The sequence below is a fragment of the Delphinus delphis genome, chromosome 8, assembly GCF_949987515.2.
Source record: "Delphinus delphis chromosome 8, mDelDel1.2, whole genome shotgun sequence".
Taxonomy (NCBI): domain Eukaryota; kingdom Metazoa; phylum Chordata; class Mammalia; order Artiodactyla; family Delphinidae; genus Delphinus; species Delphinus delphis.
Window position 1 is genome coordinate 73359966 of NC_082690.1, and position 27004 is coordinate 73386969.

A 27004-nucleotide genomic window follows, 5' to 3' on the forward strand; every position below is an offset into this window, starting at 1 on the left:
GGGTTTCTGCGAGTCACGAGAAAGTTGTTGCTAGTCACAAGGAGCAGATGTCTCTGTTAATGATTTTAGTGCTTTTCTAGATATGAGGGATGCAAGAAATTGGGCTCATAAAATCTTCTGAAAATATCTAACTATCTGAAGCCCTGTTCTGCCAGTTTTTCCCAGAGCACAGAGGACCTCATTCCTGATCTCCACCCTGAACTCCTTTCACGGTGTGTGGAAGGTCAGTGACTGCAGTGGCTAGTGACTTTGTAGAGGCAGAAGGCAAGTGACAATTTTTAGTTGGCACCTAGAACATCATTTTCATTAGTGTCTACTCAGTGAAGACGAACTCATCTTTGTAGATTTAGCCCCAGCTTTCTCAGCTCCTCCAGGCATGCTGAATGATTCTGACATCTTTTTGATGTCACAGGAGACATATCTTCATGCCTCAATTATTTCAGTTGCCACACTCCATAATTACTGTTTACTTGCCTGCCTGAACTGAACCCTGTGAGGACAGAACCTACGTATATTTTTTTCTTTTGGCTGCACCACGCGGCCTGTGGGATCTTAGTTCCCTGAACTAAGCCTGAACTTGGCCACTGTCTGAGAAGTATCTCTTAGGTGACATTAAAGGGTTTGGCTAGAAAACTGACACATTTGCACATATCTTCTTGCCCAATTCCTCCATTTTACTGATGAAAAAACTGAGGCTCCGAAAATGGAGTGATGTGTGCAGTTATATATAGCTAGTAAGTCACAGAGGAGGAAGGACTAGTACTAAGTACAGTATTTTAACTTTTAATCCAGTGTTCTTTCCAGGCAGCACACTTTGTAGGAGTGTATGTGTGTGTGTGTGTGTGTGTGAGACAAAGCACTTGGGGCAGCAATTCTAGTCTCCCATTCTGGTAAGGTGAATCTCCCCACAGTAGAACACGCATAGTTCAACCTTGGCCACTGGGACTCTGTGTAGGAAGAGCCTGGAGGGGATGAGGGAAGGCTGGGGGTGAGCCTCAGTCCCAAGCCTTGGCTCTCACCCTTATTGCTCCTGGCTCTGAATCTCTGTTTTTCAATTCTGTCACTAGAAGAGGGCTGCTCCCTCCTCTGAGAGGGTGTCAGGTGGACAACACAGGCTTTAGGGAAAGTAGGAAGAGTCCAAAAGAAAAAAGAAGAGGCCCATTGTGGGAGGGGCTCACAGGGGATCTCAGTCTGTGGGCTTCTCCCCAGCCAGCACAAGGAGGGGTCCAGCACTAGGGTCTCAGTGTCATCATGATGCTAAAATTCCTTTATGGCTGCTAATTAGAACTAAGTAGGGCTGGTTACTCCACCCCAATTCCCAAAGCCTGACACACAGCTACTTCCCTCCTATGGCAGATCAAAGATCACCGGGCCATCCTTTAAGATGTATCTGAAATCTCCATCTCCAGGAAGAGCCCTCTAGACTTAAATTTCCTGAAAGCAGCAGCCCTTGCCCTTCCCAATCATACACATGTTGGGCTTGGGAGAAACCTTGGAGAACATCCACTCATCTTATATATGAAGAAATCAAGGCCAGAGAGGGGAAGCATGGAAGTGGCAAACCTGGGACAAAGTCCCAGTCTATTTGACTGCCTACCATTTCTCTCATGTAATTCCCATGATTCTGAACATGCTTGGTTCCAAATGTGCCTGTGTACTTTTAGTCTGTGTGACATCAACATTAATCTGCTTAAGTTGCATTTTTGGTGGAGTTAGTTCACACTCCTTTGGGTCCTTAAGTACGCTCAGGTCTGCCTGCCTATCATTCCTGGTGTGTTCTTGTGTGTGTTACAGCTGTCTCTGAGTTGTGAGAAGTGTGTGCCTAAGGGCAATTGAGTAACTGGGTTTATCATGGGTCTATAGGATGCTGCATGCCTACATATGTGTCTCTTTTTACCTTGAAGGATGTGTGTCCATCTGTGGTTGTTCGTTTTGTGTCCATGTACTTGTTTGATGCCTAAGAGTAATTGTGATCCTGTGTGTGTTTGTGCATATGTATGGGTCTATGGGCTGCTACATGTCTCTTTTCATAGTGAAAGTTGTACGTCTGCTGACCATCGTGGGTCCATTTGGATGTGGGTTTGTACACAGTGAAGGCTGTGGGTCTAATTGTAACTGTCTGTGCGGACTGCATGTTTAAAGGCTGAAGGGAATCTGCCTTTGCCTTTTATCCCCGGGTTATTAGAAAAATGTGTGCAGCCGTGTGACCAGAGCAAGAATGTGTTTGTCTCTCGGCCAATCTCCATCCTCACCCAGGGCCTGCGGTCACGGTTACTTTCCAGGATGCCTTGGCACTGATTCCCAGACGGGCGGGACCTGCAGGGCCCCGCCTCCAGCCACCAGGGATAGGCAAGCCTCTCTAGCCTTGGCAGTAGCGGCCGGGTGTGTGGGTGTGAGGGTGTGGGAGTGTGGGTGGGTGGCGGGCGGGGTCTAGCCCGCAGCCCCAGCCACCCTCACTCCTCCCGCCCCCCACCCCCGCAGCCGACTCCAGCCTGCTCATTGGCCGTGTCTGCAGTGACGTCGTGGGGATCGCAGACAAGAACCCTCAGCGCCCGGCGCGCGGGAGGTGTTGTCCATCACTGGGGCTTTGTTACGTCGTCGCCTCCTCACCTGGCTGCGGGCGCGTCCTGGCAGCTGCAGCCTGGAGCCGGGTGCCAGCTGCTGCGGCCGCCGCCTCCGCCATGGTGTCCCCGGTCACTGTGGTGAGTGTGTGAACGAGCGAGCCAGTGTCCGGCGCGGCCACAGCCCACCGGCCTGGGGACTGGGCTGCGGGAGGCCAAGCAGCCGGGGGCTGAGGAAGGGCAGGGATCCCGCGGCGGCCCGCGTCCCCAGGCGGGAGTCGGCGCTGTCACGGTCCGCCGCATCCCAAACCTCTGCACCCTTCCTCCGCGCGCCCCCAGCCGGTCGGAGGGAGGGAGGAAAACAGTGGGCACGTGACTCGGAAGCGTGACTTTGTTGATCGCTGTGTGTCTGGCGCGGGTCGGCTGGATCGCTGCCTGGGAGAGGAAGGGGACGGTAGCGGACCGCAGGCTTCTGCGTGGGCAGACCAGAGCGAGGCGTGGGAGAGGGCGGGGGAGAGCAGGAGGGTGACTGGGACCTCCTGGGAATCCTGTTCCAAATTTGTTTCCTCCCTTTCCTCATCTTATAGAGAAGTCTGGGGCGGTGCAGGGCACGCCTGTGAGTCTAAACAGCCTTGATAACGCGCTGGAGGAGAAGAGGTCGTTCTCTATTGACACCCCTTGTTCAGACTTTCTCACCTGAACCTTTGTCTCTCCCCCCCCCCCCTCCTCCTTCTAGTGCTGGGTTCTCTGTGACTATCAACACCTCCCCAGCTGCTACTGCTGTTTCTCCTTCTAGGAAACATGGGGCTGGGGGAGGGGTGTGGAGTAGATGCTTCCAAGGGCTGGCAGGTGGAGGCTGGGGAGATCTGGGGACTGTGAGGATAAGCCGTCCCCTCCTCTGCCCGTGTCCCTGCCCTGACCAGCCTGCATGGGGGAATCTCCATAGGAAGGAACTTAGTCATCTCTTCTCACTGTTCTCACCCCTGGCAGAGCCAGGGCAGGCTTAGACCCTGGACCCACCATCTGTCTCTTCCCAGCCTCCTTCATTACAGCCTGTTCAGTCCCAGGTAACCAGGGACTGAAGGTCTGAGAGTCTGAGTGTGTACCCAGAGCCCTGGGCTAGGCGGTTCACCCAGCCAGAGGCCTGTCACTTGGGGCAGAGCATGAGTATACCGGAAACCTCAGCTGCTCTGAATCACTCTCAGAGCCCCAGTACCAGAGGCCCAAGAAAAGGAGCTTCAGGGGATCACAGATTCAGAATATCTGCAGCAGCCCCCTGGTGCCTGCATGGCCTTGGACACAACCTTTCTTTAGCTGCCCTCCCCCCTAATCCGGCTGAGACCAAGTCAGCTGCTCTAACTTCCCCCTCTCAGTTCCTCATCTCCTCCCAGCCTGACTGCTGGCTTCTGATCAAAAGCTGGGAAGAGAACCTCTCCCTCCCCTTCCTGCCTCTCTTTCTGATGGGCCTCGAGTTGCTGTTATTCTCTGGGAAATGAGGCTGACTGACACCCTCTCCAACCCCCCAATTCCTGAGATTGCTGGTATTTCAGGGACAGTTTTCTTGCTCCTAACTCATGGGTCCATATATCTAGGCAGCATCCCTGTCTCCTCTCCTTGCCCTTGATGGTACCTTGAGGCTGGGGCAGCTGGAGTGGAGGCTGAGTTTGCAGACTGGCCAGGGAGAGAGCCTGTGGGGGCTGAGATGGTTGACGGTGCCCACACATTCCTGGCGCTCACCTGGTGTCGCTGGGCCTGTGTCCTGGCCCTACTGCTGAGGATCACGAGTTGGCCAGTTGTGGCGTCTCTGTGATTTCCTGCTGTCTCCACTCTATTCCAGACAGCTGGGGGCTGATGCTGGCAGAGAGAGGCCAAAGGGGCTTTGGGGAAGGAGAGGGAGGGGGCAGGAAGGGAGAAGCATTGGGCTGCAGGATGGGACACTATTGCAAAGTCTGTTTTCTGTGCAGTGAGTGACTATTCTGGTCCTGCCCCGGGGCCAAGAATGGATGCAACTAGCAGGGACAGGGGAGCCCTTTCTCTTCCTAATCAATTAAGCCTCAGGGTAATGATGGGCTTGTTCACACTCTGCTGGCTGCTTGGGGCAGGCCAAACTGGGTTTCTGTGTGTCAATCCTCTCTGCTTGGGCGGTGGGCCTGTCTTTGGGGTGGATGCCTGGGCTGAGGGTGCTGGCTCTGAGCCCCGCTTTGGGCTTCTGAGCTCCCACGCTCTGAGTGCTGCCCTTGTCCTATGTCCTCCAGGTGAAGAGTGAGGGACCCAAGCTAGTGCCCTTCTTCAAAGCCACTTGTGTGTATTTTGTGCTCTGGCTGCCCTCGTCCAGCCCGTCGTGGGTCAGCGCCCTCGTCAAGTGCCTGCCCATCTTCTGCCTCTGGCTCTTCCTTCTGGCCCACGGCCTGGGATTCCTGCTGGCCCACCCCAGTGCCACCCGCATCTTTGTGGGGCTCATCTTCTCTGCTCTAGGTGATGCCTTCCTCATCTGGCAGGACCAGGGCTACTTTGTGCACGGTCAGTCATCACAGTAGCTACCTGGGAGGAATCCTGGGGTTGGGGGCTAGAGGACCCTGGGGGGCCAAGGATTTGGGAAAGGGAGGTTTTTTTAAAAAACAAGAATATGGGGAATTTGAGGGGTTCTGTGGCCAAAGACTGTTGGGGCCCCTGTCGGAGGATGACCCTGCCGGTGATATGGTGATCAGTTCTGGAGTGCCACAGGAGAGTCGGGGAGGGTATCTTTGCCTTCATGGATTTCTTCCCACCCCTGTTACTCTCAGAAGAAAGCTCCTGGGTTATCCCAAGCACTCTACTCCTACCCCCGCCTCCCGTCACTGGTTATTCGCCTGAGCTTGCCTTCAACATCCCATCATCCCCTCTCACTTTTAGGTCTGCTGATGTTTGCTGTGACCCACATGTTCTATGCCTCGGCCTTTGGCATGCGGCCACTGGCTCTTCGGACAGGTCTGGTGATGGCAGTACTGTCGGGCCTGTGCTATGCCCTCCTCTACCCATGCCTCACGGGTGCCTTCACCTACCTGGTGGGGGTCTATATGGCCCTTATCAGCTTCATGGGCTGGCGGGCTGTGGCAGGGCTACAGCTGGTTGGGACTGCCTGGCGCTGGACTGAGCTGGCGGCGGGCAGCGGTGCACTGCTCTTTATTGTCTCAGACCTGACCATCGCCCTCAACAAGTTCTGCTTTCCTGTGCCCTACTCGCGGGCCCTCATCATGTCCACCTACTACGCCGCCCAGATGCTCATCGCCCTGTCAGCTGTCGAGAGCCGGGAGCCAGTGGAAGACTACAGACTGAGCAAGGCCAAATGAGGGGCCAGGTGCTCGTCACCCCTCTCTGCTCCTGGCGCTGGGGTCCAGAACCTGGGAACCTGCAAGAGCTGGATCAGGATGGCTGAAGTACCAGCCTGGGGCAGCAGGTACCACCTGTGAAATGCACAAGTTTGAGGGGATAAGCAGCAAAAAGGATCTTTCTAGCAAAGCTAGTGGTCCAGGACAATGCTGAGAACTAAAAAGAGCCAGCTTGATGCTCCTTGCTGGAGCCAGAAGAAGATATCTCCCCACCTGTACCACCCCATCCAGACTGTCAGAGCCCCTCTGGAGGGCCATGGTGCTCATCCTCTCAACCTCCCCTACTTCTACTAGGTGGAAGAGTCTAACTCGCCCACTTCCAGTCTTTCTGATTTGCACAGAGTTGAGGGAGGAGGGGAGGAGTCTGTGCTGAGATGACCCACGTCCAGGGCTTGAAGCCCCTTTCACAGGCCGCTAGTTGGGAAGATTGGATGGGGTGGAGTCTCCCTTTCCCACATCTATCCTTGTTACTTGAACAATCTTAATCTCTAAGTGTTGGGTGGGAAGGTGAAGGGGTGTCTATCCAGGTAGGCAAGACTGGGGACTACTTTGGCCTGGGAGTTTGGGGTACCAAGGGTTCAAGTTGGTCCCATCTCTCAAAGGCCGTCCCAGAACTCAGGCCCCACACCACCACCCTCAGACCCTATCCCCAGGGCTAGGGTGAACCACGCCAAAGGAAGGGGCCAGCCTGTGTGTGCATCTGTATGTGAGTGTTTTGTGTGTAGTCTGTCTCCCAGCCTATCTATATCTTACTCTGCCAGCTGTCTCTGACCTGCTGTGTGTCAAAGTCTTTTAGGGAGAGGGCCTCAGGGAGCTGCTGAGGGGTTGCTGAGCCTGGCTCAGAGAGCTGGGATGCCCCCCACATACACACCCACTCTCAGGTCTTTCCTCCTTGCCCCTTCTGCACTGGGAGTGAGAGGAGGGGGCTCCAGTGACACTCTAGGGTCATAAGACCCGAGGCACATTCAATGCAAGGGGAGCAAGGATGGGACAACTCCATCCTATTGCTTGTGTGAAAAAAAATAAAAAATACCCAAGGGCCATTGGCTGCTCTGCTTGTCTGCCTGTGTGGCACGTGCCTGTCTTGCAGAGGTGGGGGTGTGGGGCATGGCACCAGGGGCCCTGGATGTCCTCACAGCCTGGGTCACAGTCCTGGCCGGTGCATCTTGGCGCCAGGCTGGCTCCCTGGCTCTGTTGACACTGCTGGTTGGAGCTTGTCTCACTTGCTGGTCACGTGTGTGGGTGAGGATGTAGATCAAGAGGATGGGGGTTGGGTAGTATTTGCCACCGTCCAAACTTGACCTTGATGCACTCCCCTGTGCACAGGTGCCCAGCACCTTTGGTGACTCCTAGTTACCCAGTGTCCTCTACTGCTACCTAACTCCTCCCCTCCCCACCCCAGACCTGCCAGCTGCTCCAAGATTCCCTTCAAGCATCTCCTTTCTTCCTGGACTCTGGGCTCAGTTGAACAGCTGGGAGGAATGAGATTAGATTGTCTGGTTCATACTTTACATTTGAAGCCCTGGCAGAATAATGTGTCACCCCACTCCAGGGGCATTTGCATCTTAATGGGCAGTGCCCTGACCCAGAAGTAAAAAGGGAAGCCTTGGGTGGTGGTGAATACGCCATCAGTAGAGGGGTTGTACAGTTGTGGGGATGTGATAAAGACACTCAAGCCCCATATGGGTGTTGAATGAATCAGTGATTTTCAAACTGGGGTTTTTACAGAGATCCCTGCTAGTGGGAGCTAGCAAAAGAATAAAGTAGAGGAGGGAGGCTCAAAGACCCCCATCCTTGTTTCAAGTCCAGTAGGTTCTTAAGAATTTTTTTTTTCCAAGGAAGGGTTTTCTGCTGCAAAACATAAGTTTGAAAGCCGGCAAGCAGGATGACCAATCCGTTCTAGCTTTCAGATGCTCTAATTCTCAAATAGTGGGAACCCCAGACACTGAAGAGGCAAGGTCCTGATCCCTTCCAACCCCTGAACTCTGGAGACACACCTACCTGGAGTGAAGAAATGGGAAGGGCAGGATGGGGAGAAAGATGCAGACTTTGCCCTCTATGCCCGGAGGGAGGGCAGGGTGCAGTGTGGCTGTGGAGGAGGGGAAGGCAAGGCGAGGCCCAGTCAGAAGGGGGCTGGTCGTTCCCCATGTGGGTGGGTTTGGACCGAGCAGGGGTCGTGGTTCTGTGTATCCCCATCCTACGCCCACGTCTATCTCCTTGGTCCCTGCTGCACACCATGGTTAGGAACAGGCACAGGCGCACTCACTCAGTTTATTGTCCCATGCCTTCACTGAATGTTTACATTGACAAGCGCCACAGAGGGAACCAGGTCTCTCTCGCTGGGACCACACAGAGGATGGGCCAAGAAGCCCCACGCACATCACAGCATCCTCCTGATGCCTGGTCTGGGCTGGAGCTCACATAAGGTACTTTGATTTCTTCTGCAGACTCTCAGTGACGGAGGCTAGAATTGCCTTGTCATCTTTGTCTGAAAGAGCAAAGCAAGTATTTGTTAGTGTGAATGATGCTGGGGTAAGGGAAACTCCAAATTGCCGGACTTGCAGTCGCTATGCAGGAACCAGGGGCTGGACCCTGCCCGGAATCCTCAGTCCTTGCCAGCCCCAGTCTCCCAAGGTCAGCTGGGTGTGTGGGGCCAAGAGCTGCCAGTTATTCGGCATTTCGTATTTGCCACGCATTGTGCCAGGAACTTCTGTGCACTATCTCATTTAATCCTCATGACAGCCCTAAGCAGTACATGGGGAAACAAGCTCAGAGTGGCTTGCCAAGGTCACATGGCTGGTGAGTGTTGGAGCCAGGGCCCTGTGCCCATGTGCTTACAACCAGAATTAAGTTGTCAGGGATCTCTCTAGCTGTGGAATGAGAGCTGGATGACTCCCACAGGGCCTTCCCTGGCCTAGTTCTGTTACACAGTTCAGCAGCCACTGTGGAGGCGTCACCTCAATGCCAGACACTTAGCTGAGTACTTGAGAGACAGAGCAACAGGACCAGGTCCTTTCCCCAGAGAAAGGCATCTATAACAGGATGAAAAAAAAGCATCTGTAACCATGGAAACCATGGACACCAATAGTGTGCCGTGGAGACTTCGGAGAGTGGCAGAGGATGAGGCTGGAGAGGTAGATGGTGGGGGGGGGTGCTTGTTGATTGTGATTTTTATCTAAAGGATCATGGGAAAGCTAGGAGGGAGTTTAAACAAAGAGGAGCAAAACAGGTCATCTTTGCATTTAGACAGTTCATGCAACTGGCTGTTTAGCTGTGAAGACAGTAGAGTGTGTAGGAAGAAACAGAATATTTCCCCTATATGTGCACCCATGAGCAGAAACATAGCACACGTATGTGCAGAGGGAGGGCTTCCCTCCACTAGGTTCCCTTCAGTGCCTCCCATCTATCCTTATCTCAGACCAGTAGTCTTCAATTTTGGTTGCTCATCAGAACCACTTGCAAAATTTGTAAACATAAAGATTCCTTCCAGAACCCTGCCAGGGAGATTGTGATTGGTAAGTCTGGTTTAGGCCTGATCACTGGCGTCTTTTTCAAATGCAAGTCTAGGCCCACCAAGGGTTGCAAACTACAGACTACTGAGGGATTGCAAACTCCCAAGTCTGCAGCGGCCAGGCACATAACAAATGACATCGAGAAGATGGGACAGTGGTACGAACTATGGCCAGTTGGAGAATGTTTACACCACTCCATGTCAGATTAAATAAAAGCCTGCGCCAGCCATAGGAAAAGAGCTGATCAACGGCTCAGGAGGCCGCCATTTTGCGCCTCCGCCCCACGCGGGACACAGCCAGGCACCCTCACCGTCCCGGGCCGACCGGCGCTGCACCCTCACCGTAGACGGTGAGCGTGCAGCTGCTGCGGTCCTTGCCCAGCTCGTTCTCCACCACTACGCTGTACTCTCCGCTGTCCTTGAGTGTGCAGGTGGGGATGACGATGGTGCACACGCCACTGGTGGAGTTGTACCAGAACTTGGAGTTGGCCGTGATGTTGACGTCGCCCTTGTAGAGGGTCACGGTGGGCCGTGGGTTCCCAAGGAAGGCGCAGGTCATGGTGCAGTCCTGGCCGCGCAGCACGGTGTGCGGCTTGAGCGGGGTCAGGAAGCGCGGCGCGTGGCGCCAGTCTTTCTGCTGGTACGGCTTCAGCTTGGCGCTCTGGTCCTCGGCTGCGCCCGGATGGGACACGAAGGGCGGTGAGCGCACACCGAGGCCCCCATCCATCGGGCGCCGGCTTAGTGCTCCTAAGACGCCCCGGAGACCCAGCTCACGGAACCCTGAGGACCTGGGTTAGATTCCCACGCGCTATCAACTCTGGGGCCCGGACTTTATACTGGTTCCTAAGCTTTCCCTTCCGCCACCCCCCCACCCCCATGGGTTCCAAGACCTAAACCAGGTCCGCGGGGTTTTACGCTTTTCCAGACCCGGGCGTCCTAGACTTCTTTCCAGCCGCCAGCCTCCGGACCCGAGCTGTTATCTGGCCTTTAACTCCCCATCCAAGCTTTCCCCAACGCCCTCGCAGCCTCCACGGTCTCTGCTTTCTCCAATTTAGGCCCTCATTTCAAGATTCCCGCAGCTATCCTTACCCTTAATGCCCTCCCTCCAGGGTTTCTGGATGTCATCCCTGCTCCCTGGACTCGCCCTGAGTCCTCAGTCAGGTCCTCAGCCAGCCTCTCAGCTCCACAACCCCTCCTCACCCTCCGGCACCCCACTGTCATCCCCGCCCCCAAGGGGACCTCCCCACCCCCCCTCCGCGTTAATCCCACCCCTCAGTGTACCCCGCAGGAATCTCCTCCCCTAGGCTTCCAGGCCTCTGCTTTTCTCCCCCGGGTCCCTGATGTTAATTAACCCTTTCACCTCAGTGCTCCTCAGATTTTACCTCAAATCTTGGGTACCCCTTGCAACCCTTATTTCATGCCCGCCATCAGGGATCCCAGACGTTACCTGAACCCCCAAGTCCCCAGACTCACTCTTGTCCTTGTTGACGAGCCAGGTATCCCTGGAGTCCAGCGGGTCGCTGTCACCGATTTCGTTCCGGGCCAGCACCCGGAAGTAGTACTTCCTGCCGGGGAGCAGCCCGGTCACCGTGTACTTGTTGCTGAAGACGTGCTCGGCCACAGTGAACCAGGTGGCGGTGCTGGCATCCCGCTTCATGATGACGTAGTGGGCCTCGCTGTCCTCCTGCACGTCGGGGCTGTGGTTCCAGGTCAGAGTCACCGTGTTGGGGACCTCCTCGAACAGCTGCAGGTTTGTGGGTGGCTGCGGAAAATCTGGAAGGGTCCGAAGGTCCATCAGCCACCCTGGGGGGCTGAAGTATCGTGCCCCCACCCCCGCTACCTGCCAAGCCCTAAGGAGGATGGGATGGGGCACCTTACCTTCTTCTAACTCTCAGGCAGCTGGGGGTCTTGGAGTCAGAAAGAACTATTTATGAAGTGTAGCTCTGCCATTTACTAGCCCTGTGAACTTTGGCAAGTTACTTATCTTTTCTGAGACCCATTTCCTCATTTGCAAAATGAGGCTAACAATAACTATCATGGAAATGTTGCGTAAAGTGCCTGGCATGTAGGAGCTGTTCAATAAAAGTTCACCCATTCTTCTCTTGGGGGTTTAGGGCTTTATTATAAAGCTTCCAGCCGTCTCTAAGAGGCCACCCAATTTGGGGGGGCTGTTATGATTTTAATGGAGAGGGGTACAAAATGCATCAATGCAGAAGAATGTGTCACATACTCTTTGGCATAGTGATTAACGTAAATTTAATAATACACAATGTGTTAAACCTCAAAACCTACAAAGTTTCCTGCAACCTAAGATAATGAAAAGGCTCTTTCCAAAGTGTTTACTCACCACCTTTATTATTAAAATTCTAAATTATTAAAATTGGGGGGACTGAAAAATAACAGAAGGCTCATTTCAGCTGTGGTTCAAGAATTCTAATGAAGCTGGATGGCAATGACACTGTGGGACTGTGAAGCTCCCCCCAAAAGGCTTTCTCGGTGACCACATCACAAACTTTAAAAGTATTTCCAATAACATATAGGCAAATCACCCCAAGTTTTAATGGATTCCTCTCCATCTGTCCCTCCTGCCTCTTACCCATTCTCTGCTCTCTCTATGCTCACAGACCCTACTCTGCATATGCCCCGAAGCTCTCCACATATGACTGAGACTGAAACAAGGGCTGGGTCCTAGTTCAATGCCTCTGGGGCTTCAAGACACTGAGAAAAAGTGAAAACAACCCTCCGCATTAAGGCAAAGGCTGATAAAGTCTTGCTTTGTGGTGCCCAAGAAGCCTTGACTACCTTAAGGCATGACCTTACAGTGGTAGGGACTCAAGCAGCCCTAGGGAGCGTGTGCAGCGATGCCTCCCCAGGCCTCTACCTGTTGTCATACCTGCCACACGCACGTGGATGTCATGGTACGCCTCTCCGAACTCATTCTGGAGCAAGATGCGGTACACCCCTGAGTCGGAGCGCTTGGTGCTGCTGATGAGGAACTGGGAGTGGTTTTTGCTCTTGGTGATGGCCTCCCTGCCCTTGGTGGGCACGCCATCCTTCAGCCAGATCACGTTGGGTGGTGGTGAGCCCTGGGTGGTGACAGGAGATGGCACCAGGGGTCACCTGGGTGGTATTTGGGGGCAGGCCCTATCCCACTGTCCAGGAGTCTCCTGCCAGGCTCTGAGGCCAGGGGTCTGGCGAGGGGCAGAGGCAGAGACTATGATAGCTGTAGCAGCCAACTTGGTTAAGTGGTGGGCGTCTGGGGGCCAGGGTAGGACTCACAGAGAAGGCGGCGTGGATACAGAGGGCTGTCCCAGCGCGAACCACCATGTGACTTTTCAGCCGGGCACTGAGGTCAAACTTGGGAGCAGCTGAGATGGAGGAGACAGAGATGGGAGCATGGAACACTCTTTCCAGAAGACTTAGCTTTAAGCCTCCCCTCCAAAGCTTTTCCCAACCTCTTCTCCTTCATGCTCTCACTACAGGCCATACAGACATCTAGCAACCCTGTGATGCTGTGAAGCATTTATTTATTTTTTCTCATCTGTCTCCCTCTATTATTATATAAGACTCTTTAGGGCAGGTCCTGTGTTTTATTTTTTTCTAAATCCCTAACATCTCCCTTGGCACACAGTAGATACTATTCGGCACACAATGAGTGGGGTTTTTGGTTTTTGTTTTGTTTGTTTGTTTGTTTGTTTTTGGCAGGGAAGGCCCTGGGGTTATCCCTAGCTCTGTCCAGGCACAAGCATGGACGACTCTTTGTTGATCACAGCATTGCCCAGTTTTCTCCTGTGGGATGAGGTCCCAGAGAGGAAGGTGTGGAGCTAGGATGTTGGGGCCTACACTCCAGCCCTGTCTGCATCCCTCACCTGGTGGTGGCATGGCACGGACCCCCTCGTCCAGCTCCACAGGCTCCCCACACCCAGCCTCGTTCACAGCCCGGATTCGGAAGAAGTATTTCTGCCTCTCGGTGAGGCCTCCTACTGTGTAGCAGGTGCCCGAGATGGGGATCTTTGTGCACTTGGACCACTCCTTGGTGTCTTCAGCCCGCATCTCAAGGATGTAGCCAGAGGGTGGGTCTCCCTCGGCAGGCTCCAGCCAGGCCAGGGAGATGCTGGAGTTGGAGGAATCCGACACATGCAGGCCCTGCACCAGGCCCGGGGGTTCTGCGTGACACAGACAACTAGTCAGCCCCCAGATTCTTCTCCACTCAACGCCATGCCCAATTCCTGCACTCAATACCCCTGAAACTTAACTTTCAACACCTCTACCTTCAACACTCACAGTTAAAACGCTCAATACCCAGGCTTTCACCTTCAACAACCTCTAAATTGAATTCTCTCAGTCTCAATACTTTCACGCTTGAAGTCAAAACCCTCCAAATTCAATATACACTATACACTCAACCCCTCTGTATTCAAAACTCTAGCCTTTAGCTCAGCCCTCTGCACCACACCCATTCATGCGTGATCTCCCCATCTCACCACCTAAGCTCAGCACCCACCCAACCACTTACCCAACACCCCTGCTCAATCCTCAAACATGCTTCTACTACCTCCCCTAACCAGACATACTCAACATTTGATAAAAACTTTTTTCCACCCACCTCCTCGCTGTCCCTGACTCTCAATCTTTATTTGCTGGCTTTCTCTTGTGTGTGAATCTTGTCCCTCTATCAGGCTGGCAGCTCCCAGAGAGTGGAGACTGTGTGATCCACTCCTGTTAGACTTTCCCGGGAAGAAATCCTCTTTCTACCTCCAATGGCTAATTCCACTATGTGTTGGGGCCTGGCAGCACCATACTCACTGACAGGGTCCTTGGCTACCACTGAGCTGGATGGCATACTAGGCTGTCCGGGGCCTGCCTTATTCACAGCTACAACTCGGAATTCATATTCTGTGTCCTCCAGGAGACCATCCACAGTGTACTTGGTGCCTGAAATGGGAATTTGAGGGGTAATGAGGCCAGGGGTGGTCCACGTGGTAGGAGACCATAGAGTGAGTAGATGTGGAAGAGGGGGTCATGAGATGCTATGAAAACCCACAAAGGAGTTGGAGGAGGGAGTGTGTTCAGAGCAGCACGGGAACATGGGTCCACCCAACAAAGTCTCCCTTGGTCCCTCCTGGGCCTTTGTCCCTCGACCTCACCCTGGATGGGGTCCTTGTTGACTGGCACCCACAGGTTACTGCCTTTCTTCCTCCGCTCCACAATGTAGCCGAGCACTGGGGCTCCCCCATCTTGGGTGGGGGCGTTCCATGTGATGGTCACAGCCTCTTTGGTCACGTCAGTCACTTGGGGCTGGGAGGCAAGACCAGGGGGCTCTGTGGGAGAGAGAGAGAGGGCAGAGGTTAGGTGGGGGAGCATGTAGACAGTTGCCCACCCCATGCTGAGCTCTGGTTCCTTCCTTAAAAAAACTTAAGCCAATGATTAACTCTGGTTGCACATTAATGTCATGTGGGAAGTAAAAAAAAAAACCCCAAAACACCACCAAAAACTAGTGTCTGGGTCCTGTGTCTTGATATTCTAATTCAGCTGGCCTAGGGTGGAGACCAGGAATCAGCATTTTTTAAGAGACCTCAAGTGATTCTAATGTGTAGCCAAGATAGAGAGCCGCCAACTTGAATTTTCCAACCTGTGGCATCCCCAGTGGCACAATTTTTAATGTACTGTCTTGACACACAGAAACATGGAGATCAGTTGGGAGGAGTGTAGCAAGTAATTAACTAGTGATCATAATTAAAATGCCAATGTTGTCAAGGGTTTTCTTTGGAAAAAAAATTAGAGTGGATTCAAGGCTATCCCTAAAGCAACATTACTCTCCCTTGCGTATGGGATGATTTCTGGAATGGAGAAACAAGTGGAGTTATCTCCCTGGAACTGTGCACAGTTCTGGAGGTACCCACGGGAGTGTGTTGTGCATGTGATCTGACTGGAAAAAGTTGACAATTCCCGTCCAAAACGATCTTCTGCTCTTACTCTAGAAGCCATCTGTCTCGTGGGGCAGCTAGAGATGACCCTGCGGAATCTCCCACAGACCAGCACTCCTCACCGGCTGAAGGTCCCCACGGTGGCCCCTGAGGTCCCCATTGAGCACGGGGCTATCTCACTGACCAATAGGATTTCCTGCAAACACTTCCTCTGTCTCCAGCGGGTCGCTCACTCCTTCCGAATTGACGGCCAGGATACGAAACTGGTAGGCCTTCCCCTCTTCCACCTTGTTGGTGGAGAATTTGGTGACTTTGCTGTCCACCTCACCAATCTTAATCCAGGACTTCTTGCCGACTGCCTTCCGTTCCACTATGAACTGTGTTATAGGCCGCCCGCCGTTGTCCTTCGGGGCCTTCCACTTCATGTGCACACAATTACCCGAGAGCTCCAGGAACTCCACCCGGCCTTGGGGAGGCTTGGGACGGTCTAAGGACAGAAGAGAGCATCAGAATGTGTCTTTGGAGCAAAGGGCCAGAAGGGCTTCATCCCACTGGTTGGAGGTCCACCAGACTGAGACATAGCTAGATTCTGAGCTTTGCGGATCCCTTGCCCTTCCCTCTGTCACTGTTTTCCTAAGACTTGCCCAAATGTCTTGATCCCCGCCCCCCGAGATTCCTGTCCGCCTAGGAATGAGTGAACTGGAGCTGAGGGACCCCCACCTCAGCTAATTCCCACTTACCTCTTCCAGACAAGGTCTCCCCTCCTCTCAGCTTCCAGAACTCCAGTACTTTCTTTTATTACAGTTTATTTTATAATTACATGTCTGCCGGTTTTTATCCCTTTTGGGTTGAGGGACTGCTGGGGATAACTCATCCCTGTGTCCTCAGTACTGAGAACACAGAGGAGGTGCTCAGTCATACTGCCAAACTGAATTGAAACCCAATCCATCCAAACCCAAAGCTTGATGGAGATGCAGGTGGAGGAGGTGATGCTGGTGTGTGTGTGTGTGTGTGTGTGTGTGTGTGTGTGTTGCATGTTGAATATGAGTTCACTAAGGCCAGCTCCTCATGTCTTTCCTTAACTTTATGTTCAGACTCATCCCAAATACCATTTCCACCCTCATTCCATCTTTCTCTCCAATTTCATTCTATCCTCAACCCTATCTCACCTCCCCTCACTCCATTTCACTTCCAACTCCAATATTCTTCGCAATGAACCTCACTTTCATCCTAAATTCCACCTCTCTTTTACCTCATTTCCACCTTACTTCCAACCACATCCTCATCTCCAAGTCAGTTACAATACTTCAGCAACATCTGAAGGTCAAGTACGTGCTGTGCACTCTGCTATAGTCTTTAAATTCACTTGAAATAGGCACTTTAAAAAAACCACCCTGTCGCAGATGAGAAGCTGAGGCTCAGGAAAGTTAATGGACTTGCCCAAGGCCACCTAGTTAGGAAGTTAGGAAATGGGCGTCTTCTGGCTGCAAAGCCAGCACTTCATTCCCATTCTCAACCCGAACTCCAGCTCTCTCCTCAGCCTGCGTGCCGCCCCCAGCCCAGCCAAGCCAGGGTCTTGGCCCACCCAGCGCGCTGAGGTGCAGCGTGGCTGTGGCGGAGCCATGGTCATTCTTGAGCTTGAGCATAATGATGCCACTGTCCTCCCGCGCGCAGTTCGAAATGGTGAGCAGCGCCTGGTCTTCCCCACGCTCCATCGACACGCGTTCCTCCTCCGTCACCTCCATGCCGTCCTTGTACCACGTCACTTTGGGCAGCGGCTTTGCCCGGAAGGGCACTTTGATGTTCGCGGTGTGGCCCACCTTCACGGTCACCGGGTGCGCGGCCAGTGCCTCCAGTACCGATGGGTCGATGGTTGGAGGATCTGCAGGGAGGGGCGGCAGGGAAGGCTCGAAGAGCAGGGACGCGGGAGGAGCCGAGGGGTGGAGGAGGAGCCCATGGGGGATGGGGGAGGAGCTAGGAGTAGGTGGGCGGGCCAGGCGTGGTCTAGCTTTGTCCATAGTGGGCGGCGACCTTACCTGCAATAAATACCGAGGCTTCGCTCTCTGCACCCTTGGCCCTGAATGTGTACTTGCCCTCATGCTCTGGCCCCATATTGGGGAAGATGAGCTTGTGTACCGCACCCTGCTTCACGATCTGCGCGCCGGTCAAGTCCGTGATCTGCGGGGCGAGGGGCGGTCATGACTGCGAGTGTATGCCCGGTCGACCCCTTCATCCTTCATTCCCTTCCCTGGCCCCTGCCTCGGACCTCCTCGGCATCCTTCAGCCACACGCCATCCACCTTTTCGTCGTTCAGCACTACGCACAGCTCAGCCAGGCTCCCGGTGGCCGCGTGCACGTCGGACATCCCGCTCTTCACGGTGGCCAGCCGCTCTCGAGAGAAAGGGGGCAGGGGTTGGGTTAGGGTATCGGGGTGGAAGGGACTTACGGAAAAAGGGCTGGTGGCATCTATCAAAATCATTTATGATGAGCAAGATGTTTGGAAATGGGCAAGTGGGTGATGGTCGGTGGGGGCATTAGAGCAGGTAGGTGGGGGGCGGTTGGGGAAAAGTCAATGGCATTGGGAAATGGCAACTGGGAATTCTGGGAGATGGCTAATGGGGGGCTGATCATCGGAGGATGGTCAGTGGGGACATAGGATGCTCAGGTGAAGAAGGGGACTAGATGGTGGGATGCAGGTGGTTAATGGAGTTGGGATATTTAGCTGGTTATGCTGTTCTGTGGGATGCCCAGCGTTTATTGGGAGTTGAGGGTGGTCAGAGTCAGTGAGGAGTGGTCAGGGATAGTGAGTAGGGGCTGGTCAGGGTCTAGGAGTGTGGGGTGACCAAGTTTGCTGGGGATGGTCAGAGTCTGGAAGTAAAGGATGGATGAAGTCAAGGGACTGGGGATAGCGTTCAAAAGATGAGGGATGGTCAGTGTCTAGGAGGTAGAGATGGTCAGAATTTGGGAGATGGGGGCGGTCAGAGTGGGGAGGTAGAATTAGATCATGGTCTGGAGGAGCATTGAAGTCAGTCAGGGGACTGATGGGTGTCCACAGTAGGAAACTGTTAGGGCTGGGGGCTTGGTCAGTGGGGACTGACAGGGTGGGCGTATACCTTCCACAGTGACTACAGCAGTACTGCAGTATTCCATGGGGTCCCCATCCTGCATGGCCACCACAGTGTACTCGCCACTGTCACTGAGCTGTGCATCCTCGATGACCAGCTCCGCTCGCTTGCCCTCATGGTTCATGCTGTATTTGGAGCTATGCTCCAGCAGCTGTCCGTCCTTCTTCCAGCGCAGGGTCACATTCTTGGATGTCAGCTCACACTCAAGGCACGCACAACTCCTCTCTTTCACACGCACGTTCTTGAGGGTGCTCACAAACTTTATAGGGATGCCTATGGACAGACAAACAAACACTTGGTCCTGCTCCCAACCTCCTTCTCTGCAGCTAGATGCTGCCCTGCTCCTCTTCTTGACCCTAGAAACCACAGGGCCTTGTGACATGAAGTGTGTACCCGACTCACAGAAGTACCCGGCAGGGAGGGTCCCAGCTCTCCCTCTTGCTTGCCAGTGACTGAATGCAGTGCATTCACTCCCTAAGTCTCACTTTCCTCACATGTAAAATGGGACAACAGCTTTCACCTCCTCACGGCACTGCAGGCAGTATCTCTAATGTCCCCTTGGAGCTCCAGCCATAATTGCATTGTCTCTCTGGTGTCTGGGCCTTTACACATGCTATTCCCTCTCCTGAGAATGTCCTCTTCTCTTGCCCCTTCCCTGAAAACTGAATTCCTTTTTGTTTTACTTGGTAAAGCTTTGCCGTCATCTCATCATATCCTTTTTGACATTGCCACGTGGTACCTCTTCTTTGGGTTCTCACAGCCTCCATGTCTCCCTCAATCACAGCAATGATTGTTCCATGTCACTTGTGTCAAGAGTGGTTCACATGTATGACCCACCATCATGTGCAACTCTCCAAACTAGGTATAATATAAGAATGTAAGTAGTCAAGAGTGATGTGCTGTAATATATGATATTAGAGCCATAAAGGCTAATAATTTCTTGACCTGTGATCTCCCAGCCGATAGTAAGATCCTAGAGTGTCTTGACTCCTTGCTTAAGAACTTCTGTTCTAATTCCATTTCCACACCTGCTTCTCCCACTAGACTAGGAATTAGCAGAGAGAACTCTCTATCTTTCTAGTAGCCATCAAAGGGCCTTGCAAGGAGGAGATGGACAGATACATGGATGGATGGATGGATGGATGGATGGATAGATGCTCACATGGAGGTTGCTGTGGCATGAAGCCCACCCCTCAAGCTCTGGCCCAAACACTCACGGTCAATAGTGAGCTGGGCCTTCTGAACCAGGTCCCCCACCTCGGCAGAGAACTCGCCACTGTCACTGAGTCTGGCATCCTTAATCTTAAGCGTGTGGGTCAAACCATCCTCAGACACAGTGATTTCATACTTTTCATCCCTCTTCAGCTCCTTTCCATTGAACTTCCACACAAAGTTGGGCACTTTCTTGGAGAGGTGGATCTCAAATACAGCTGTCTGGCGCTCCATCACCTTCATTGGCTTCATCTCTCCCAAGAACTTCAGAGGCTCATCTGCAGCAAAGAGTAGGAGGGGCATTCATTGGGCTGTATCCCTGATCCCTCCTGAGGGGCAGGATGGTGAAGGGGGGGCATAAAGACTTGGGTCCTGTAGCCCACAGTTGGGGAAAGCATCCTTCTTTCCTTCTGCTTGTGAATCCTAGAGTCTCCTCCCATAATGTTCATATGGTCTCCTCCCCAGTAATGTTAACAGCAATTTTAGAAAGAATATTTCTCTATGTGGTTTTAGATATGCACCAGGCACTATTCTAGCCATTTTGCACATATTAAAGCATTCAGGTAGACTCTACCATTATTTCCCATTTTACAGATGGGAAAACTGAGGCAAAGAGAAGTTAAATCACTTGCCCCAAATACACAGCTCATAAGTGACAGAAGCTGGGCTTTGAACTCCAGTAGTTCAACTCCAGAAGCTGTACTCTTAACCACTATGCTACACTGCCCCACAGCACTTTATCTCTTAATCCTCTCCCTTATACCCCACGTCTCTCTCCGCCATTAACTCCCATTCCCGTGCAATCTGTGCACAGCCCCATGGTCCTTCCTCCCATGTCCCCATGGACCCCATCCTTGGATATTCCTCTGCCCTGACCCTGACTGTGTCCTCCTTGTGCTGCCTGGTGCCCACACTCTTACCCAGCACTGTGAGCTTTGCACTCATCCTCTTGTTGTCCACGGACAGGCTGTAGGTGCCTGCATCGTTCATGTTCACGTTGGTAATGACCAGCATGTACTTGGTGCCCATCTGCTTCACGTCATACTTGCCCAGGGAGTACTGGATCCTCAGTGGCTCATTATCCTGCCTCACGGAATAGGTAGAAAAGCTGATGAAGGGGTTTAGGAGGAGATTTCTAGAGGTCTCCATTCCCCAAAGCCAGCCTGAGCTGGAAGGTGCCGTATCTACCTCTTTAAGATCCTCAAACACACTCAGAGGCCCCTAAGATCTCTCTAGCCTCATCATCTGGCTCGGTGGGATCCAGGGTCTCTGCCTCTCCCGAGGCCTGAACTCTTAATATGCATGAGTTCACTAGATACTTTCTCTTAGAGGTCCATCTTCAGTGACCTGCAGGACTATCTGATCCAGCCTTTTCAGATGGGTAGACTGAGGTATGGAGAAAGGGAAGTAACTGTCTCAAATCAAACAGCAAACTGGTGGAACATCTAAGAATAAAGCCCAGCTCTCATCCAGTTTCAACCATACCAGATGGCATCCTTTTGATGGGATGGAGGAGAGGAAAGGGCTTATGGGTAATGAGAGGGTCTTGGAAGGAAAGGGGTGCAGAGGAAAAATGATATTCCAGGGTGGGCCCTTCCTAGGTGCTCTCCCCACCTTGGTCCATGTCATTTTGACATTGGGGTCCTTCAGCTCCATTATGCACTCAAAGACCACCGTGGTATCCACCTTGGTCTCTCTGTCTTCCAGGGGCTTCAGAATCTGGATGGTCTGAGAGATTGTGGTAACAAAAAGGCAGGTGTCAGAGGCATCTGGAATCTGGAATCTGCCCAGACTGTGTCTCCAGTGCTGGAGGAGCCCCCTGAAGGTCTGGGGAGAAATGACTAGGCTGATTAGATAACTGTGCTCCCCGCCACCCCCCTCCCCCTACAACGAACTTGAAGATTTAGGGGGAAACGGGTACGATAAGGGAAGAGAAAGGAACCACCATTTGCGGAATAGTCACTATGTACCTGGGCCCATTACATAGGCCTTCTAATTCCAGTGTAGATGCTTAACAGTTATGAGTTGTTGAGTGACTAAATGAGAACACCACCACAAAAACAAATGAAAAAGGAAAGTATAATTTTCATTTTGCAGATGAAGAAGCAGGATCAGAGAGACCCCCAAGTTCACTCAGTTAATAAGGCAGTAGAACTGGACTTTGAACCCAGGTCTGTCTGACTCCAAAGTCCATGCAAATACATTAGGGAGCAGTGAAGAGAAAAGAGGTAGAAGGAGGGTGACCTGAGTTCCTTGCCTGCCCTTGCAGTAGAGAATGCCCTTGAGTACGCACGTGCGTGGTGGGGAGACCTTGCCACTGGGAGTCACACAGGCACTAGCACTTTCGGTAAGGCCCAGCCCCTGGCCTGCAGCTCCCTGCTCCCTGATGGGCACTGACCTCTACCTCCACTTTCTTCATCCCTTTGAGCTTCTTGAGCAGTCCCCGGAAGTCTGTGAAACCATACTCCATGCAGGTCTTCTCAAAGTCCTTCTTGGGCACCTGGGACAAAATCTCCAGCATCTCTTTCTCATCCGTCACCTTCTTCTGCTGCTTCTTGGGGGGAGGGGGTCCCCTGGAAGGAAGCGGGTGCCAAACTTGGACTTAGTGCCTTTCTCTGAAGACAGAGGGGGCCTCTCCCAACCATGAGATGCTCCTCCCTACTCCATGGATTCTTGGAGGCTGGGCCATTAACTCAGGGGGCTGTTGAAAGGCCTTCCAGAAGCTCTAGCCTGGAGGGTGGGGGGACCACACCCTAGGCAGAGGAGCCTCCCAGCCTCACCTCTTCCTCAACATCTTTTTGAAATCCAATTTTTCTTCACCTGAGGACAGAGAGAGGGACAGGGTCAGACAGAGGGAGTTTGGTCCCTAAGAGGAAAGGCCAGGAGAACGGGGCTGGCTCACCCTCGGTCACAAGCAAGGACACGGTGTAGATGGCGTCTGCATGGTCATTGCTTGCAATGCACTTGTAGTTGTCAGAGTCATCCGAGGTCAGTGGCTCCAGCTGGATCAGAGTCAGGCCATTAGCAGGGGAGGCGGGGAGGGAACCACAGGGGGACTGTCTGTGAGATGGGAAAGGAGGGTGTTTCTTTTGGGCTGGGGGAGGAGCTGAGTGCTGGATGTGTGTGTGGAGGATTGAGCAGCCTCTGTGATTAGGAGGTGCCAGGTAGTGGTCAGTGTGCGTGTGTCTGTTTGGAGCCTGATTCTGCATTGGATTCTCCCCCTTGGCTGTGAGCTCCTGGATGACAGGGACTTCCTCTGATTTGCAGCTTTATCTGCAGTTTCTGACGCTGGGCTGAGTACGCCTTTATTCAACACGGATTTACTCCTCTGTACCAGGTATTGGCCTGAGCCCCTGAGGAAATGGGGGTGAACAAGGCTGCCCTGGCACCTGTAGAAAGGCACTTAGGTACCAGTGGGTTCCTGGAAAGTGCTTGCCGAATGAATGACCTTGTGTAAGGAGTGGCCAGTAGGGGGGGGCGCTCTGGGGCAGCTTGTGTGTGCTGTAGGGGCTAAGGGTCCTAGAATGCACCTTCGGGAGGAGAAGGAAGCAACCATTGTCTGTGGGGAGAAGGGAGGCTCTTTGCCTTTCACAGTGGGAAGTCCGGGCAGGATGAGGAACAGGAGTAATTATAGGTCTAGGTCTCCCAGGGACCCATCCCTCCCTCTCCTCAAAGGGTCTGGAGCCAGAGGCTGCATGCAGAAGATAGCTAGACCCTAGGATGATCGGCCCTTGGCATTGCTCTTCTGGAAGGTTCCCCTGAATAGCCCAGGAACCCTCACCCTCACCTACACTCTAGGACCAGCCCCTCCCTCCGTGCCGGTCCCGCGCCAGCTCAGCCTGGCTCCGCCCACCGTGGTCTTAGCCCCTTCTAGCCACGCCCATAGCTTTGGTTTCACGTTCCTTTTGGGTTCACTCACCTTCTGGAACCTCTCTTTCTCTTCCATTTGGTCTTGCCCCCTCCTTGTTCTGGCATTGTCCTAGCTCTGCCTTACCCCGCCCCTAATTTTGGTCCCCTGCTCACTCTGGCAACCCCCCAGCTCCTGACATGGTTTCTCTTATCCTGCCCCTCCTCTAGGGCAATGACAGCCCCTTTTCCCATCTCCCAGTTCTTGGGTCTCCATTGTGGATCTCTTGTTTGCGACAGGACCTGCAGCCCATGCCAGGGGTCCCCGCCTCCGACCTTATGGGTAACTGGACCTCGCACCTTCAGCACGTGCTCCTTGTTAACGCTGTCGTAGAATATCTTGGCGGACTCCTTGATGGGGGTGCCGCTCTCTCTCTTCCAGGAGATGTTGGGTTTGGGGTTCCCCTGCACCCGGACTCGGAACATGGCTTTATCCCCTGCAGTGGGCACAGGACCTATTTTTTCCCTCTTAGCCTCCAAGCTGCACCTTCTACCTGCTCCCAGCCCTGGGCAGGGCAGGGACCCTCGGCCCGACCCAGCCAGTGATTGTGTATTGAGAGGACAATGGTGGTGGTGGTGGCGGCTGGGGCACTGGGGAGGAAAGGGAAGCACCCAGGGTCCTGGGGAGACGCGGGGAGGGACGCACCCTCGGGCGCGATGACCGGCTGAGGCTTATCCACGAACTCCGGGATGCTCTCGCCAGCAGGGATGTTGGAACTCCGGGTCACCAAGCTGAAGAACTCTGTGGTGCTGGAGGACTTCCTCGTCACGATTTCCTCTGTGGCGGCGGGCGAGAGGTCAGAATGGGCCACAGGCGGAGCTTAGCCTGGAATTGGAGGGCTGACATTTTCTTGAGGGGACGGTGGAGCATTTTAGGTTAGCGGGGGGCAGGACCAGCACTGGCCGAGAAACAAGGTCCTTAAAGAGTCGGTGGGTCATTGTGTTATGGCAAATTTCAACCACTAGGGGAGCCAACGCCTCATCCACCCCCTGGTCAATCTTTATTGGGTCAAAGCCTTGAGTTCTACTTTTTTCTGTCTTAGACGGAAAGTTGTCTTTGGGATTTTATGGGCGTCTTGGGCTTCTCTTCTGGAAGTTCTGGTCCCCCAGTAGCATTAAATAGTGACCAGAGTTCTAAAGGCTGCACCTGGTCTACACATGTTTTTTTATTTGACCTTTACAATGTTTAAACAAAAAATAGCCCTACATCTAAAAACAGAGATTTCACATAAAAATGCAGACTTCTGGATCCTCAGCACTGGACTCACATTCCCATATGGTAACAGAACAGTCAGTGGGAGGGAGGTGAAGAGTGACTGTCCCTTTAGATGGACTATATCCTGTCCAGTTCACCTCAGTCTTTTTTCTGCATTTATGTTCCCTGCCTGGACACTATCGGCCAGTGGTTTTCAACGCTGGCTGCACGTCAGAATTCCCGGAGAGCTTAAAAAAACAAAAAACAAAAAACCACCAGATTTAACCCTCTGACTCACATATCGCTGTTTTTTTTCACTCCCCTCTCCCCCCACTCCTACACTAAGATGACTCTGATGCGCAGTCAGGGCTGAGAATCGCTACTATAGTCAATTGAGTTTGCAACTTCTGGTCTTGAGTCCCGGCTGTTCCACTAGCTCTGCCTCACTGGCCAGGAGGAATTGGTGTAAAGTGTTTATCTGGTCTTCACCTCTGTGCACAGAGGACTCTGAAGGAGGGGGCAATGACTGGGAGGACAGGAATTCAATATCCTGGTCCCTGGCCATCTTTTAATCACTTTCCTCTAGAGACATGACTAAAACAGTCTGTTCTGCTCTGAGACCATTTCTCAGCTTTCCCTTGGATCTGCCCTCCCCCAAGTCTGGTCCCCAAGGGCTGAGTGCCTGGAAGCTCAAGTCAGTTGTTTATGTGTTCATCTTCTCTCCACTGGCAGCTCCAGGTCTTCTCTTTCTTAAGTGAGGCAGGGCCAGCATTATTATTCATAGGTAGATAAGGTTGCTACCTCCCTAACTTCCTCCATGCCTGAAATTCTACCATCAGAGATGGTATTTGCCTATGGCTCTGATCTTAAGCAATTGAGAGTTCATCAATCACTCACACACATCCATGTGACTGATTTTTCCTAAGCTTTTTTTCTGGAGGTTGGATCTGTGGGTGAGCATCTGGCTGGCTAAGCTTTATCAAAGCACAGATTAGAAACACAGGTTGGGAAGGGCTGCTGGTGGTATCTTGGGCTCTCGAGGGGCCCAGCAGTCGCAAATACTGGAGGAAGAAAGGCTGCCCCTACCTGATTACTGACCCCCTCCTCCAGCCATCCCACTCTACTTGCCTCCCACGATCTTGGTTGTCTGGGAGAAGGTCTGCATGTCGGTGGTGGAACTGGAGAACTCCATGGACACGTGCTCCTGAAGCATCTCCTTGTGGTGAATGGTCGTCATGGTGACAGCAGGCGTGGGCACTCACCTGGGAGGACCAGGGAGAGGATGAGGCCATGAAGGACAAGGAAGGGAGCAAGAGGGAGACTCAGAGATGTTCTTATGTGTGTGTGTGGTGGGGGGGAAGGGATGGGACAGGTGGACACAGAGGGAAATGGCTGTGCACAGGGGAGGGTGAGGAGAGGTTGGGCAGCAAGCCTCTTCTCTCTGGCCTCTCTTCTCTTCCCTTAGTGTCTCCCTTTCCCTGGTTGGCTACAAGGACCAATGGGCCTGTCCCCCACTGACTAGTGCCAAACTATTCCAAGTACTTGGAGGGAGAGGAGGTAGGATTTAGACTTACCCAGCATACCCAGTAAGGCCCAGAGGGAGTTGAGGATAACTACTGATAGCTACATGGAACTAGGGGGGCACTGCTGGAGGTTTTATCAGGAGAGGATGAAGTCAGACCTGAGAAGGAACTTCCTGACTAAGCCACACTGGAGCAGGCCTTGAAAGGAAACTGCGGATCTTCTTGCTGGGCCCTGGGGAGCCCTGGCATTGGGGGAATGCTAAGACAGGTGACAAAGCACTGCTACAGCTCTGCTTTCGTTTGCGACATGGTAAAGACAGAGATTGAGTTTTTATTTCTTATACTTTTTTTTTGAATTGGTAATTCAATCATATAGTTAAAAAGTAAAACAATATAAACATCTATGTGAAGAGGCTCCCTCCGGCTCCCAAGCCCCTCCGGCTCCCAGCCCTCCCCAGCAGGTAACCACTTGTGGTCTCTGGGCTCCTTCTGGAGCTCCTTCATGCAAATATGAGTATGTTTTTGTCTCTACTCTTTTCTAACACATAAGGTAGCCTATTATACATGCTATTCAGCCCTCTTTTCACTTTCTTCATCTTTCAGATCTTTCCATCCCAGTTTGTAAAGTTTCCCCATCCTTGTTAATAGCTACACAGTATTCCAACGAATGGGTATA

The 27004-nt window shown here is 52.9% G+C and overlaps 2 protein-coding genes across 3 annotated transcripts; one reads left to right on the forward strand and one right to left on the reverse strand.

Moving 5' to 3' along the window:
• Positions 1 to 2555: 2555 nt before the first annotated feature.
• TMEM86A (transmembrane protein 86A) lies at positions 2556 to 15462 on the forward strand. Of its 2 annotated transcripts, XR_009520291.1 has the most exons (4): positions 2556 to 2702; positions 4817 to 5081; positions 5454 to 5997; positions 15422 to 15462. XR_009520291.1 is itself a non-coding variant. In XM_060017340.1 (3 exons), the coding sequence occupies exons 1-3, from the start codon at positions 2682 to 2684 to the stop codon at positions 5888 to 5890; spliced, it is 723 nt and encodes a 240-aa protein (XP_059873323.1). In that variant the 5' UTR covers positions 2556 to 2681; the 3' UTR covers positions 5891 to 6966. The 2 variants fall into 2 exon arrangements, 1 of the variants encoding a protein (XP_059873323.1); XM_060017340.1 differs by lacking the exon at positions 15422 to 15462 and having other exon boundaries at positions 5454 to 6966.
• IGSF22 (immunoglobulin superfamily member 22) lies at positions 8347 to 26042 on the reverse strand. The gene is made up of 22 exons (XM_060017339.1): positions 25934 to 26042; positions 24257 to 24388; positions 23911 to 24047; positions 22607 to 22706; positions 22485 to 22524; positions 22103 to 22277; positions 21319 to 21432; positions 20625 to 20787; positions 19710 to 19982; positions 18481 to 18765; positions 17634 to 17758; positions 17404 to 17545; positions 16953 to 17249; positions 15552 to 15854; positions 14588 to 14761; positions 14247 to 14375; positions 13310 to 13606; positions 12720 to 12808; positions 12334 to 12526; positions 10914 to 11213; positions 9783 to 10112; positions 8347 to 8417 (listed from the first exon to the last, which is right to left on the reverse strand). Exons 1-22 carry the CDS (start codon positions 26040 to 26042, stop codon positions 8347 to 8349), a joined length of 3978 nt encoding a protein of 1325 aa, XP_059873322.1.
• Between the last annotated feature and the right edge of the window lie 962 nt (positions 26043 to 27004).

Coding starts and splice junctions, on each gene's coding strand:
- IGSF22 (XM_060017339.1), bottom strand. CDS start 26,042: ATGACGACCATTCACCACAAGGAGATGCTTCAGGAGCACGTGTCCATG. Junction 11,214..12,333: donor CATCCACGTGCGTGTGGCAG/GTATGACAACAG, acceptor GGACCCTTCCAG/ATTTTCCGCAGCCACCCACA. Junction 10,113..10,913: donor GCTCGTCAACAAGGACAAGA/GTGAGTCTGGGG, acceptor ATCCGGGCGCAG/CCGAGGACCAGAGCGCCAAG.
- TMEM86A (XM_060017340.1), top strand. CDS start 2,682: ATGGTGTCCCCGGTCACTGTG. Junction 2,703..4,816: donor TGGTGTCCCCGGTCACTGTG/GTGAGTGTGTGA, acceptor TATGTCCTCCAG/GTGAAGAGTGAGGGACCCAA. Junction 5,082..5,453: donor CCAGGGCTACTTTGTGCACG/GTCAGTCATCAC, acceptor TCTCACTTTTAG/GTCTGCTGATGTTTGCTGTG.